This window comes from Tamandua tetradactyla, chromosome 16 (assembly GCF_023851605.1).
Source record: "Tamandua tetradactyla isolate mTamTet1 chromosome 16, mTamTet1.pri, whole genome shotgun sequence".
Taxonomy (NCBI): domain Eukaryota; kingdom Metazoa; phylum Chordata; class Mammalia; order Pilosa; family Myrmecophagidae; genus Tamandua; species Tamandua tetradactyla.
In genome coordinates this window covers 52,099,476-52,115,016 of record NC_135342.1, presented here as the reverse complement: position 1 = coordinate 52,115,016, position 15,541 = coordinate 52,099,476, and the positions used below count along the sequence as shown (strand labels likewise).

The following is a 15,541-nucleotide window of genomic DNA, read 5'->3' as shown; positions in this document are numbered from 1 at the left end:
ATGCCACTGAATAGTAAGGATAAACATCGGCATTTATGTAAAAATATACAGTGAACAGGTACACATACTTATAAATTCAAAGAAAAAGTCCTCAAATGCTTCAAGGTAAACCAGAGCAATGAGGGAAGGATGTAGGTTTGGATAATGGGGAGACTTCATATTCTATATTCCAGATTTTATCAAATCTAAAAAATCATTGATTATAAGCCACACTATTATTTTATCTGTCAATAAAAAGGAACAAAAAAAAAACCCACTGCCAATTCAATTAAGACATAATACAACCCCCGCCTTTTAAAATAATTTTATACAGAGAAAAATTGCAAAAAAAAAAATAAGTACAGAAATTTCCTATATACTTTCAGCCAGCTTCCCTTAATGGTGTCTTGCTCTAGAACCACAGGACAACAGTTGAACCAGTGAATAAACACGATACAATACTGTGAACTGCTCTACAGACCTCATGTGACTTTCACCAGTTTTCCCAATAACGTCCTTTTTTGGGTCTGGAATCCAATCCAGGATCCCACATTGCAGGGAATTTCGTGTCTCCTTTGTCCCCTCAGCCTTTCCTGTCTTTCAGGACCCCTACAGTTTTGAAGAGTGCTGGTCAGTTATTCTGTAGAATGTCCTTCAGTTAGGTTTGTCTGTGTGTTTTCTCTGATGAGACTGAGGTGATGCATTTTTGGCCAGAAGCCCCCAGAAGCGGTGCCGAGCGCTTCTCAGTGCAACAGACAAGAAGGCGCTGACGCCGGTCTGTCTCTCCCACTGGCCACGTTAACCTCCATGACTTGACCAACGGGGCGCCTGACAGATTTCTCCACTGTAAAGTTACTATTCTTACCATTTTCATTAATAAGTATCTTGTGGGATGATATTTTGAGACTATGCAAATACCTTGTTTCTCATCATACCTTCGCCCACTAATTTTAGCAACCATTGATGAGTCTTGCCTGCAACAATTATTACTGGGGTGTTTGCCTAATGATGATTTTCTATTGCCATCACTCCTTCTGCATTTATTAAGTGGATTTCTACTGTAAGAAAGAGCCGTCCTTTCTCCTCCATTCATGACTGACATCGGTATGGACTTGCGAATATTTGTTCATCTATGGGTTATACTCCATTGACAAAGTTATTTCATTTTTCAAAGTGTGCCAGATAGGGCCACTGGATGTTCCTGCAAGTTGGTTCTTGTGTTCTTTCAACACGCACTCATCACTTCTTGAGTACTTTCTAATTTTCTAGCACTGTAAGATGCTCCGAACTCATTTTGCATTTTCTCTGCTTCAACCCTGCAATCAACTACCTCTCCCAGGAGTCCTGGTTCCTTTTACTGGAGAATGCTGTTCAGAAACCAAGATCTGAACAGAAGGTATACTCTTTGTTCTGGGATGTTACTGCCGCTAGGACTTCTCGACAGGCAAAGCTGGAAAGCCTCTGCAAGTCGGCTAACATACACACATGTACATGCATCTCCATCTACTTCTGTTTCTATCCGTCTGTAGCTATATTCAGACTCCGGGTTTATGCTGATACCTCTGATTTCAATATAATACAAAGGGTTTATTCTACCCTCTCCCTTCTCCTTATTTGTAATTTTTTCCCGCTGATAATGAGAAATCTGATTCTTATAATCTACAGTGTAGTTATATGTCATCACTTGCAATTTTTCTTTTGTACTTACTGAAAGAACGCTTCCCAACTCAGAGATAGATTTTGAAAAGCACTGGCAGCTCTGTGTATTCATAAAAAGGAACATATAAGTGAAATAAATTAAAATTGTTCCTAAAGTTGTCTTCAGTTGTCGCTGCTCGTGCTTTCCCACACCTATTCTGGCTTTTCTTTATATATATTCTTATATATTATATATTATATATATTCTTTTATATAAAAAACACTGGTATACCACAAAGGATAGGCTAAGCCTACTTACAATTAGGCCTAAGAGCCACTCCCAGAGAACCTCTTTTGTTGCTCAGATGTGGCCTCTCTCTCTCAGCCAACACGACAAGCAAACTCACCACCTTTCCCCTGTCTACGTGGGACATGACTCCCAGCGGTGTGGACCTTCCTGGCAACGTGGGACAGAAACCCCAGAATGAGCTGGGACTCAGCACCAAGGGATTGAGAAAATCTTCTTGACCAAAAACGGGAAGAGAGAAATGTAATAAATAATAAATAATAAATGTAATAAATAAAATGTCAATGGCTGAGAGATTCCAAACAGAGTGGAAAGGTTATCGTGGAGGTTATTCTTACGCATTATATAGATATCACCTTGTTAGTTAAGGTATATTGGAGAGGCTGGAGGGAACTGTCTGAAAATGTAGAGCTGTGTTCCAGTAGCCAGGTTTCTTGAAGATGATTGTATAATGATACAGCTTTCACAATGTGACTGTGTGATTGTGAAAACCTTGTGTCTGATGCTCCTCTTATCTACCTATTGACAGATGAGTAAAGCATATGGATTAAAAATAAATAAATAATAGGGGGAACAAATGTTAAAATAAATTTAGTAGATTGATATGCTAGTGATCAATGAAAGGGAGGGGTAAGGGGTATGGTACGTATGAAGTTTTTTCTGTTTTTTTTTTTTTTCTTTTTCTGAATTGATGCAAATGTTCTAAGAAATGATCATGATGATGAATATACAACTATGTAATGATGTTGTGAGTTATTGATTATATAGCAAGAATAGAATGGTCATATGGTAAGAATGTTTGTGTTTGAATGTCGTTATGTTTAATAAAAAGAAAAAAAGTTGGTATTGTAGCACTTCTTAAGAGAGCTCTGCTGGTGTCTCCAGGAGTTTCTCCCAAGCAGCTGACATTCAATGTGCAACTTCTGAGGCCCATATGACAGAAATAACAGTCATAATGCCCAGCCCACCAAGAGACTGGACGCATCCAATTTTAGAGACGGTAAATGTGGACCTCAGACTTGACACACTACAGTTCCCTTGTAAAAGTTGAAGTTGAGGCACCAAATTGGGCATTCCTTTTCTCTACCAGCGTGGCTCCAGACATTGAACAAAGACATAATAAATCTCCAGTCCTCCAGGCCACAGGCAATGACAAAGAGAACTGGAATCCCAGATGCACCACTCCACTGGGACAGCTCTGCAGGGAGCAAGCCGGTAAAAAAGTCCTACTGTGGCAGAGACTGCTAACTGTCCCGCAACATCTACTCTCCCCTTCTTCCTTCATAATAGATCTCCCAAATTTTAGATGGGCAGGTGGACAGTGGAAATAAATTCTATTTCTGACCATGTGATGTCCTGCCAATGAGTTTTAAATGGAACCATATGACTTTGGGGTAGTTTTCTTAAAGGGAGGAGACATGACATTCTTTGATCCTTCCTCCTTCCTGCTGGCTGTAATACAGATGTGACAGCAGGAGATTAGGCAGCCATTCTGGACCTCAAGGCAGTACACTAAGGACAGTAACACAGAAAGAGTCTAGTCCCTGACTAGAATCACGAAGGCACCTTACCAGCCCCGGGAGGGGGTACTTATTTACAGATGCTGTTTATGTAAGAGGACTGAAATCAAACTTTCTATTTATTTTTCAGGGTTTTTTTTTAATTGTGAAAAATAACATATATACAAAAAAGCAGTAATTTTCAAAGCACACTGCAACAATTAGTCATGGAACAGATTTCAGAGTTTGGTATGGGTTACAGTTCCACAACTTTAACTCTAGCTGCTCCAAGACACAGGAGACTAAAAGAAATATCAATATAATGACTCAGCAGGAAAATATACTTTTATCTTGTTTAATCTATTCTTATCTTGGGCTTTCTGTCACAGATAGCTGAAGCTAATCTAAACTTGGGATACTTCTCTCGGAGACCCACCCTAACATGCTAAGGGAAGCCAAGGAAAAAGAAACGGATGGGGTTCACCCAAGGAAAAATAGGGAAATGCTAGGGCTGATCCAGAAGCTGCAGCTTCCTCTCTCCAGCAAATAGCACAATCCATGACGTGATTCTCTCCAGGGCACTGACTGGGAGGAGAAGCCACCCCTTCTAACCCCCAACAAGCCAACAACAACTATATCCATACAAGTAACCATGACCTACATTTTAAAAAGAGCTCAATTGGGTGCTTTTTGCCACAAATTCTCAAGTTGCTTTAACACAGGTGCCTCAATTCAACTGCAGAGCTTTGCTTAATTTGGCAAAATTCCCAGAAACAGAGATGCACTTGTCCTGGATCTTTGTGGAAGATTCAAAGAGGGAAGCGGAGGCAATGAGCCTCTTCCAAGACAGGTGCCTGCAAGAAGGTCTCCAGAAAAGAGATAGCCTGAAGAAGTATCTTTTTTTAGTGGGAAAATCTCCTACTCTTCTGCAGTCGCTAGTTTATCTGTGTTTTGAAGAATCACTAATTTTTAAGTGTTTCACCTGGCAGAGAAGGACCTCCCAGGGTTTTCCTGCCTCAAATGCAGTGGCTGCAGGAGGGACTACCTGTGTTTCTGTCCACCCAGCACCTGGGCCCTTTCTTCTCATCACAACACCTGGGTTTTCCCAGCACTGGGCTTCCCCATTCTTGGTCCATGTGGTTCAGGCAGCGATGACCATTTCCCCCAGGGGTTCCAGGGGTGGCCAGGTGGGCCTAAGTCATTCATTCATTCACTCACCAAATATCATTTAAGCATCTTCGATGTGCCAGGCACAGAATAGAGAATGCTGACTGTTATAAAATTTCTTGCCCTTGAAGAACTTTCCAGAGGTGGGAGATAATCAACAAATCAACAAGAAAATATATGGTGTCAGATGTGTTAAGTGCAACAGAGGAAACAACAGCAGGGAGTGGAGCCTGGGGGCTGCAATCAGAAATAGGGTGAAATAGAGTGATATCAGCAGGCTTGTTGGGAAGGTGGCAAGGCTTGAAAGAGGTGGGGGAATGAGCCTGGTGGATGTCTGGGAAGGCAGAGGGAACAGCAAGTACAAACGCTGAGGAAGGAGTTTATCTGGTGTCTTCAAGTCTACAAAAGGAAACCAGCATGGCTGGAGCAGAGACAGCAAGACAGGCAGATGAAGGAAATGAGGGCCAAGAGGTGGGGTGGGGGCATCAGATCATGTTAAGCCTTCAGGGTTGTATTAAAGCTTTGGTTTTTATTCTGAGCGAGGTGGGAGCATTGGAGGTTTTGGAGCAGGAGGGTGACATGATTGAATTTTCTTTTAAAAGGATCCCACCTCCTGCTCGGTAGAAAAAGAGGTGGAAAGACGATGGCCGGTTAGAAATCATCAGGTTCTGGGTGTGTTCTGAAGGTAGCCTCAAGAGGATCTGTAGATGGACCAGATGTGGGAATGAGAGAAAGAGAGGGGTCAAGGGTCACTTGGTTTGGGGCCTGAACAATTAGAGGGACAGAGCTGTCATTTATGAGCTGGGGAAGTCCTTGGGAAACAGGTTTGGGGGAAAAGATGAGGGGCTTGGTTTTAGACCTGAGCCAGATAGAGCTGTAAAGAGGCAGGTGGAAAGAAGAGCCTGTACTTCAGGGGACAGGCTGGAGCAGGAGGAGTAAACTTGGGAGGCATCAGCATAGAGATGGTACTTGAAACCATGAGACAGGATGGGGTGAGCTAGGGAATGAGTGAGGACAGAGAGAACATCCCAGCACTGGGCAGTAAAATAAAGGAGATGGGGAGAAAGCAGCAATAGAGTAATAAGGAACAGCTGGACAGGATGGGCCAACAGGCACAGAGAGTGCTGTCCCCACAGCCCCTGCCCCCTTCCTTCACCCCTCTGCTCCACAAAAGATGAACTGTAAAAGCTTGAAGATCTTCCAAGGTATTTGTGATAGGTCTTAAGATGCATGGTCATTCTGGGTGGGAATATACATTTCACTCATGGTTTGGAATTTAAACCAGCTGAAGATTAAAGTGGGAGGCATGCCATGGTAGCTTTCTTTCTTGTGACTTGGAGACCGGATATTCATTTTTGCTAGAGTGGAAGCTCTCATCCATGTTTGAATCTTGTTCTTGCTCATTTATGCCACGATGCTTTCCCAGCTGATCATCGTGACTTTTTGGTGGGCAGAGCCCTGCTCAGCCCACGGCTACGCGGCCGAGCCAGGGCAGGACCTGGACCCGGATCTCCAGCCCAACCACTCTCAGTGGTGGCAAACACAGCCCGAGTGGGATCTGCATGTGCCCCTACGTCCCTGACGGCGGCTGCTCTAACAAATCACCACCCACCGGTGGCTTACCACGGGCCACATCTACTCTCCAGCCGTTCTGGAGGTCAGCAGTCCTAAACCGGTTTCCCAGGGCTGAAGTCAAGGTGGCGTATGGGCCACGTTCCTTCTGGAGGCTCTGGGGGAGAGTCCGCTTCCTGGCCTTTTCCCGCTTTGAGAGCTGCATTCCTCGGCTCACGGCCCCTTCCTCCACTTCCAAAGCCAGCAGCGCAGCATCCCGCGAAGGTCGGCAGGTGGCCTTCTGCTTCCATAGTCACATCTCCCTCCACCTCCCGCTGCTAAAGACGCTTGTGACGGCATTTAGGGCCCGCCCACACCCCAGGATCATCTCCCCATCCTTATCTTCATCCCATCTGCAAAAGCCCTTCTGCCATGTAAGGCGACAGTTGCAGGTTCCACGGGTTAGGGTGTGACATCTTTGGGGTGGGGGAACATTGTTCTGTCCACAACACCCACAGATGCTTCGCCCAGGTTGTTAACTTTGCTGGAATGACCTCCTTTCTTCCTCCTTAAAGTTACAGAAAACCAACTCCAACCTCCACCTTAAGTGACCCCTTCTGTCTCAAGTTCTGAGAACACACCCTCCCCACTCACTGGTGCCACCTCTTCTGCCTCGGAATTCCCACGGATTGGCTTGTCAGAGCCACAGCAGCGGTCACATCCCTCCATGCTTTTTTTGTTTGTTTGTTTTTGGCATGGGCAGGCTTCCCTCCATGCATTTTTTTTCTTTTGGGTGCATGACCTGGGTTCAATTCCTGGACCTCCCTCATGAAAGACGAGCATTCTACCACTGAACCACCTGTGCACCACCCCCTCCATGCAATTTTAAATTGACTTTTAGTTTTTAAAAATTGAATTCGAATTTATTTGTATTCCCTGAGAAAAACAGAGGTGCAAAAAAGATGAAAGCAAAAATCTCACGTAATCCTGTTAATCAGAGGAAGCCATTGTTAACATTTTGACTTAGATCCTCTTGTTCTTTTTGTGATGTTAATCTACACAATGAAAAATAATTTGTTTTTGAAAACAAAAAGCATTGTTTGGGAACATCTTTTGAACTCTGGAGCCAGATAGCCAGGTTCAAATTCAGTGGGCCACTCACCAGCTGTGTGACCTTTGGCAAGTTACTTAACATCTCTCTGTCCCAATTTCCTTATCTGTAAAATGGAGAAAATAATCACACATACCTCAGAGAGTGGTTATGACGATGAGTTAATGTATATAAAGCCTTCAGGACCGTGCCTGGCACTCGGCAAATGCCATAGAAGTGTGAGCTGTCCTCACCCGTTATTATTTCACATATCTATGGGGACATCTGTTGAAGTGAATAAAGAACCTCAGCTAGAAGAATTAGCAGCTGTCTGGGGTTTCCTGTCGTGAAAGCAACTCCCATTTATTTAACTGCCTCTACTGTTAGGCAGGTAGGTTGTTTCCAGTTTTTGTTTGTTTGTTTTTAACAAACAATTACGGGATAAACATCCTTGAACAAACACTTCTGTACACGTCTTTGTTTCTAAAAATTCAACTGCTGAGTCACAGATCACACATATTTTTAAGCTCTTGATACAACATTGCCAACATGCCCTTCACAAAAGTTGCACCAGTTCACCCTCCTGTGCACAGAGGATCAGGCTGTCCCCTCCCCACTCCCACCCTCTCACCGGCAGCCCTGGCTTAACGGCCCCATCCTCCAGCAGCCCCTGCCCCCTTACTCATCTTGGGCGGGGGTCCCCCTACCTTCTATATCGCAGGACCTCAGTGATGTTTAAGGAAAGGGATGAACCGGAAATGAGGACTCAGGGCTCTATTTCCAGCCTCCTAGGGTAGATCTATTCCTCAGTTTTCCCCACATATAAGATGTGGATTGACATACCTACCAACAAATTCTGTATAAATGCAGTCTATTAAATTACCCAGCCTACACACTGCATGCATTAAAATGAAATAAAAATTCCAAACAGAACTGACAAAAATTTTGCTTTTTCATCACACATCCAGTGGATTTAAGAAAATTTCCAAGATCCAATACTGAAGTCCCAAGGAACCATCCCAGAGCCCCAAAGCTGCCAATTTAAAGCCCCCTCTGACTCCAAACCATATTGGAAACATTGAGTAGAAAAACACACACAAAAATTAGTCTCTTTGCCTTCCTATTTGCAAAGAGACTAATGTCTCACTTTCCCATATCACACTAAAAAAAAAAAAAAAAATCATCCAGCTACAAAAGATAGCAAGAATCTGCCTGTGAGAAGTGTAAGGAGCTTGTGTGGGGGTGACAGTGTCCTGGACAACCTCACAACCATCCTCTGGGCTCTTTCTCACAATGCTGATGAACCAGGGCTCTTACTCTCGTTTCAGCGATGAGGAGACTGAGGCAGAGGAAGTAAGAATTTGCCCAGGAGCTGAGAGGCAGAGAGGAGACCCCGAATTTCACATCCAATGATTCCAAAGTCCCACCCTCCTTGCCCTGGCTGAAGCAAGACAGTGTGAGGGGCCTGGAAACTTCTGGCCATAATAAGCAATAGTTAGCAGTGACGCCTCCAAGAAGAACCCACACCACACCCCCTCTCCCCACCCAGGACAAAAGGGCATGTTGGATCTGGCTATGAAAACTTATAGGTATCCTTCCAGTTCTGTATGTGGGGGCACCTGGCTTTCCCGATCTGGTGGCAGAGCTGTGGACGCCCGACCAGCAACACACAACCCCAGATGCTGTACTCCATCCCGTCTCCTACGATGAGGAGCTCAGGCCTAAGTAGGGCTCCCCTAAGATGCATCTCAGGGAGGCCTGGATTGGGGGTGGAGACCCCAGGGAAAGGACAGACACCTCAGAGGGAGGGCAGTGGGCAACCAGAGGCAGGTGAGGAGGAGAAGCCCCAGGACACTCAGGAGGCAGCGCGGGGACAAGAGTCCTGCAACTGTCATTTGCTGACCACCTGCCAGATGTGTGTTCAACATGTCACCCACACCCTCGCCTCGGATCCTCGGAGAAGCCTGGCCAAGGAGGTCCCACGACCATCCCATTTTACAGATGGCATGTAGAGCAGCGCTGGGGCTGGCTGGAAGTGAGGCAGCCTCAGGACTCAAGTTGAAATTCAGCTCCACTCTTCCCACTGAATGCACATGAGGAACAGACACAGCCTCACTGGGAGAAGGGGGATGATGATAAAATGGGAGAAGGTGAAAACTACAAAAAACTAAATACATATGAGCTTTTAAAAATATTGGTTCAGTGCAACAATGCTCCACTGCTGATATGGGGGCAGGGGAATAGAGGCAGGGGTTAGAAATTACCCTGAAGGCAGAGTTGATGGGTGGGTGATGTGAGCCCGGACTCCGTCCACAATTACTGAGCACCTGTTGTACACCACCCGACTGTGACCTGCTCATCATCCAGCGGGGTGGGGAGGTGCGGGGGGCATGGGGAAAAGTCTCACAGATGCAATGTGATTGGGGATAAAGCAGGGTGGAAGCAGATCCAAACTCCCTGGTGGCCGGCCAGCCAGGGCAGGGGCAGCCGGAGTTTCCCATGATTGGGACAGCCAAGAGCAAGGAGCCAGGGGGAGAGAAAGTCTATGAGGTCCCATCCAGGTCCCAGGCCCCAACGAGGTGTCACCTGCTTCAACCAGGTGTGTCAGCTACACTACCTCAGCAAGCCTCAAGCAATGCCCAGGGGGAGGCATCACTAGTTCCACCTTTTTTCTTTTTAATTGAAAATCCTTAATTTGATTGAAAATTACAAGAATGGTTCTCAGGAATATTCTGCTACTCTGCATTTAGCAACAGCCTGAAATATTTTATAATCCACCCCTGGCCTTTGAGCTGGAGAGAATTTAAAAAATACATAGAAAAAGGCTGTCCTTTTCCTCTCCCTCTCCCCTGGGCACCCCACTCCCCTGCCAATCTATGGAACAGACGTCTGCTGCATGGTCTCTTCCCCCCACCCCCCATTAATCTTTATTCTGCTAATTAAAAAAAATTGTGGCAAAATATATATACCATAAGGCTTGCCATTTTAACCATTTTTAAGTGTACAATTCAGTGGCATTAATCATATTCACAAAGTCATGCCACTACCACCACTACCTATTCCCCCAAGTTTTCATCACCAAACCCAGAAATTCTATATCCATTAAGCAATAACTCCCCTTTCCCCCTTTCATTAAGGTGAGGACACTGAAGTCAGATGTTTTAAGCCCCAGTCTGAGATTATGGAACTGGCAAGTGGTGGGGCTGGGATTTGAACCTGAATCGGAGGGACAAGGAGAGGGTGGGAGAGAGCTGGAGAGAGGGGGACTGCTGCAAAGACTACAAGACGGCAACTGGTGGAGGGGGCGGGGGGTACTGCCTCCTAGGGCCTGGCTGGAGGTGCAGTGGGGGACCCTGTGGCCCACAGTGTCTGAGGGGGCCCTGTTCCAACCTGGCCTGCGGTCAGGACCTGGGGAGTCTATCAAATGGGGTGGGTGGGGGTGGTTCAGGAGATAAGGGCGTAATGCATTGAGCGCCCCCACCCCATGCTTCCTGCAAGCACTCCTCCTCCAGGCCCTTCTGGGGCAGGAGAAAATGATGGGAGAGAGAGGATCCAAGAGTTCTGTCCTCCCCACTGGGCTTTAAAACCCATGGGGCTGCAAACCCTTTCCCTCCAGTTGGCCAACAAGCCCCACAGCTTATGCCGCTCCCCTTGAAGCAGTTCCCCTTGCAACAACAGGAAAAGTTGGCATGGGATGGAGGGTAACCCTGCCCCACGTACCCTAGGCACACCCCACCCCATGGCTAACAGGACTTAGAAATGCCACCAATCTGGCACTTCTGAGCACCAAGCCAGTGCTTCAGATGCTCCTGGAACAGCCCCCCCACTTCCCTTCTCTATGAACCTACCACCCACCAGGAGTGGCCTTGAACATACACTCATAGCCTAAAACCTCACCTGACCTCCTCTCCCAGTGATGTTTCCCAGTCCAGGCCCTTCCACCCCCACACCACCCGAGGTTCAATACTCACACTGCTGGGCCTCTGCATATATCACTCCCTGGTCCCTGGGTCCATAAGGCCGCCTCTACCTCCATTAACAGAAATTCTGGTGTGTTTTTTTTAGGGTCCAGGTCAGATGCTGCCAAGTGCTCAGAGTCTTTCTGCTCACCTTCCGCCCCCAATTAAGACTCCAGTGTCCTGGGGGCGCGGGCAGATAGCCACCCCTTTCCTGTTTTGTAATGTGGCTCCCATGCTCGGTTCTCTCTCACCAGCAAGGTCCCCAGAGCAGGAAGCAAACCCTCCCAGTGCCAGAGGACATTTGCCGGAACCCAAGTGTTCATGGACACCTGCAAATCCCAGGTCCCGGTGCAGTCCACAGTAAAAAAAGTTGGGGATCTGGACACTTTCCTTTTCGGAGCCCCCTTCCTCTTGTCTGGGTCTTTCCACAACCTCTCCCTAGAGGAGAATGCTGAAGCCACCTGTGCGATTTGCCCTTCATGCCTGGAAGGGTTTCCTTGCCCCTTCCCCACTTCCCTCTCCCAGGCAGGGCCCAGTGTTCCCGGCTGATCTCCAACCACAGCTCCCTGGATGTGGGTTTCCTTGGGAGCCATCTCCCCCATCTGCAGAGGGGCCCCAAGGCTGAGGGCCTCCAATCATCAGGGTCCAATCTGGCTTCCCACTTCCCAGGCCACTGGGCAAGAAACTTCTCCTAGGAAGAGGCCGCATGGCAGGCCATGGCAGGGGTTCTGCCGGGACCCCTGGAAGCGCCTGTCTCGTGGGACAAGAGACGCCGACTGAGGGCAGGGATTCCGACTTCCCCCGCAGGGCCCGGACCCGAGCAGGCTGGCTGGACCCCAAGGGAACGCTCTCTGCCCACCCCGATTCCACGCACCAGGGGAGCGCAGAGGCGGGCGGGGCACAGCCCTAGATCCTCTCCCGGGGCCGGGGTGTGCACAGGGACGGCAAGCGCCCAGGCTAGGAGTTAACTGGAATCCGTACTCCCTCCTCCTGCTCGCACCCGAGGCGTCCCAACCCCCGGCCACCGAGCCCGCTCCAACTCGGAAAGTAGCGGGCGGAGAGGGCCGAGCCGAGGGGCGGTGGCGGGAAGGAAGGGCCGGTGGTACCTGTCAGCAGTTCGATCTTGTGTCCCAGCACCTTCATCTCGGCGCCCGGCGCTGCCCGACTGTAGGCTGCGGCGTCGGGGAAGCGCGGGGCCCGGCGGACGGGGAGAGGATCGCGGCAGGCGCGGAGCAGCAGGCGAGCGAGGAGCCAGGCAGGAGGAGCAGCCCCGAGTCAGGAGCGCTCTGGCCGCCCCCCACGCCGCGCTCCCTCCTCCAAAACGGTTTTAAAAAAATCCACCAATTGCACCACCGCGCACCCCCAAAAGGCGCCCGCCGCCACCTGGTCGGGGTGAACTCCAGGAGGCGGAGGAAACGCGCAGGGTGGGCGGGGGTGACACCCCAGGAAGCGGCGGGAGGGGGGCCCTGCGCCCGCCGCCTTAACAAAGAGGCCCCGTCACGCCCCGGTGTCCGGGCGGGGGAAGTGGGGGCGAAATCGGGCCGTGGTCCCCAGGGGTCCCCGTGCCTGGCCGGGAAGGCGAGTACGGAGAGCCGGGTGGGGTGTGGGGGCCAGAGAGGGTCCCCTTGCGTAAGCAAAACGTGGCCCGGGTGAGAGCGCGCGGGGTTCGCGGGGCTGGGGTAGGGCGCGGAGGCCGGACTGGGGTTGGGGAGCGCGCGCCGCCGCCGCCATGGCAGGGGGCCCGGGGGCTACCGCGCGACGGGCGCGGCCGACTCACCGAGGGGGATCGGAGCGAACCAGACGCGCAGGCGGGCAGCCGGGCCTGGGCGCCGCCGCCGCCGCCAACGCGCGGGTGCAGGTGCGGGCGGCTGGAGCCCCTGCGCGCTTCCCTGCGCGGCCCGGAGGCGGAGGCCTGGGCTGGGGGCGGCGCGCCGCGGGGGGCGTGTCCACGTGGGTACCCGAGGCGTGGGCGCTCCGCGGGCCCGGCCTGGCCGCTGGACCCCGGCGGGCACTTTGGCACGCCCTGCTTCCGCCTCTGGCGGCGAGGTAGTGCCCGGTGGGTGGGTGGGTGGATGGGCGGGCGGGCCAGAGAGCGGGACACGGTGACACCCGAGCCTGGCTGAGACCCCGGGTCGATGCCCCCGGCTCCCGGCCTCTCACCTCTGACTAGCGGTGTGCAGCCCCGCCCGTTCTCCCAAGTCTCCTCCAGCCGCGCCGCCGGGTTCCCAGAGGAGCGGGTGGCCTCCGCCTCTAGCCTTTGTTTAGACTCCTGAAGGGAGCCTCAGCCTGGGGGGCGGGGAGGGGGGGTCCACCCCACACCCCCATCTCCACCCCGCACCCCGCACTCTGCCTGGGCAGCCTAGGAACATCTGGGAGAAAGCCCTGGGGGGTCGGGAAGGGGTCCGGGGGCTCTTGGGGCATCTTACCGGTCTCAGGGCCGGAGGGTTTCTTTGGAAAGCTTGTGAGGGAGTGACGCCTCCTGGTAGAGGTGTTCTGGGCAGGAGCCCTCCCAGAGTGTTTTGAGGTTCCAGTAGGAACCCCACAGTTCACGCCTCTATGGGAAGGCCCCGAACTGGCCCAGGGGCGCTGTTCCTACCTGCTAGCCCTCTCCACCCCAAAAGGAAGACCTGGATGGAGTCTTAACTGTAGAACGGAAATCTGATAACCCAAACACAAATTTTGGGGTCAAGAAAGCCCTTTCCGGGTGTTTGGAGACTGGGTTCTATTCCATTAGGGCCCTGCCAGTGGGGCTCTTTCCCTGCAGAGCAAACATGTTGCGAACCAAGTGGTCTTGGAGATCCAGGAGTTGGATGGTGGAAAGTCAGGACGGCTTAGCCCCTCCCCTCCTTCATCCGACCTTCCAGCTGGGCAGGTTTTGGTCAGGTCCCTGCTTTCCCTCAGCTCTGAGCAGTGACACATAGGAAGCTGTGTGAAATTTGGTGGCCTGGGATGGGCGGTGTGTTCCTGCTTAGGAGGCAGCAAACTTGGTTCTCCTTTGCACTCACTCACCTTGGGGAAATCCCTGCCTCTTGATTTTCTCCTCTGCAAAGGGGGTGGGATGGGGGTGACAGGGTGAACCTCTACCTCCAAGGCCTTCAAGGCTGAGGTTCTATAAATGTATGTCTCAGGCCAGTCCTTCAGAGCCTGTAAAACCAACTGTTCTACAATTTCCTAGCTGTGTGATGCCAGGCAAGTTACTTACCCTCTCTGATTCTCCATGCCATATTTTATGAAAACCGGGATGTCACCAACTTCAGGCATCATCTGTAAGAATCAGTAAGGGACCCACTTAGAACAATACCAAACACATGGCTTCAGTGTGCAATCAGTGGCCACTGTTCTCATTGGTGAGGCGGTTATTAGGGACTCTTTCAGACTTTTCTGAATTCCACCCTTTTCAATAATTTGAGACCTAATCATTGAACAAAATTAATTGTTGATGTTCTAGTACCATAATTCCTGAGGCCCAGCCTATTCCAAATTCCTCCAAGGAAGACAGCCCTGAGAGGCTGTAAAAGGCTGCCTCATAGGAACTTGGACATGATGACACATCTCCATGTATGCAGCAGCCTGTGCCACAGCCTTGTACTAACATGGACAATCCAAGCAGCTCAGATAATTCACGAACCCCAAGCGAGGGTTTGTTCAGAAAGGTTAGGTTGTGAACTTGAACCCCTAAACATGCAGATTTACTAGATGTTGAAGAAATGTAGTTATAAGAACCCTGCTGGGCTACTGTGTCAAGCAAAGGTGCTTAGGGAATAAACCAGGTACAAGGTCGATTCAGTCGTGTCAGGCAAAGGGACAGCCTGAGTCAGCAGAACAGTGAGCTCTAGAGCTGGGCTCTCTCCACTTTTAACACCCTGTGGAGGAAGTATGATGTTTGGGGACAGGTCTGATGGCTGGGTTTTTAGCAGAGGGAAAGCAGATCCCTGCAGAGGGCCAAGCTGTTGGTTGGGACAGGGGGCCTCTAAGAAATGACCCCCAGCCTTGTTCCTAATTACCTAAAAAATGCTAGGTAGGTACTGCCTTCTCTGGATTTCTGTTTTCCCATGGGCAGAAGACTGGTGAGCCTGCTCCTAAGCTGGAGACAAAATAGAGCCTTTTGGAAGACCTCTTTGAGCCTTCATTTTCCCATCTGTAAACTGGGGCTAATGTGTCGGCTAGGCAGTTTGGTTGAAAGAAATGGAGACCCTGGCCTGCTCTCAGGATCTCAGAGGCCAGGGCCAGCACCTCAGCGTTGGTCTGGTGTCAGAAACCACCACTGCCATCACCAGGCACAGAGGCTGCAGCCAGCACCACCCCTGGACAGTGACACTGACGCTGCCATTAGGATCAGGCTGCTTCTGAA

The 15,541-nt window shown here is 50.1% G+C and overlaps 1 protein-coding gene across 4 annotated transcripts in view; it reads right to left on the bottom strand.

The window, feature by feature from the left end:
• Positions 1-13,035, bottom strand: part of NDRG4 (NDRG family member 4) — a 41,014-nt gene extending 27,979 nt beyond the window's left edge. Inside the window, exon 1 of one of the 4 annotated variants that reach the window (XM_077132603.1) lies at positions 12,968-13,035. Coding sequence is in view for 3 of the 4 variants with exons in the window: in XM_077132605.1 (XP_076988720.1) it covers positions 12,297-12,333 (37 nt within the window). In the remaining variant the exon portion in view is untranslated. Of the gene's footprint in view, positions 1-12,296; positions 12,415-12,967 lie in introns of those variants that run through there. The other 3 variants (XM_077132605.1, XM_077132602.1, XM_077132601.1) reach the window with 3 other exon arrangements.
• Between the last annotated feature and the right edge of the window lie 2,506 nt (positions 13,036-15,541).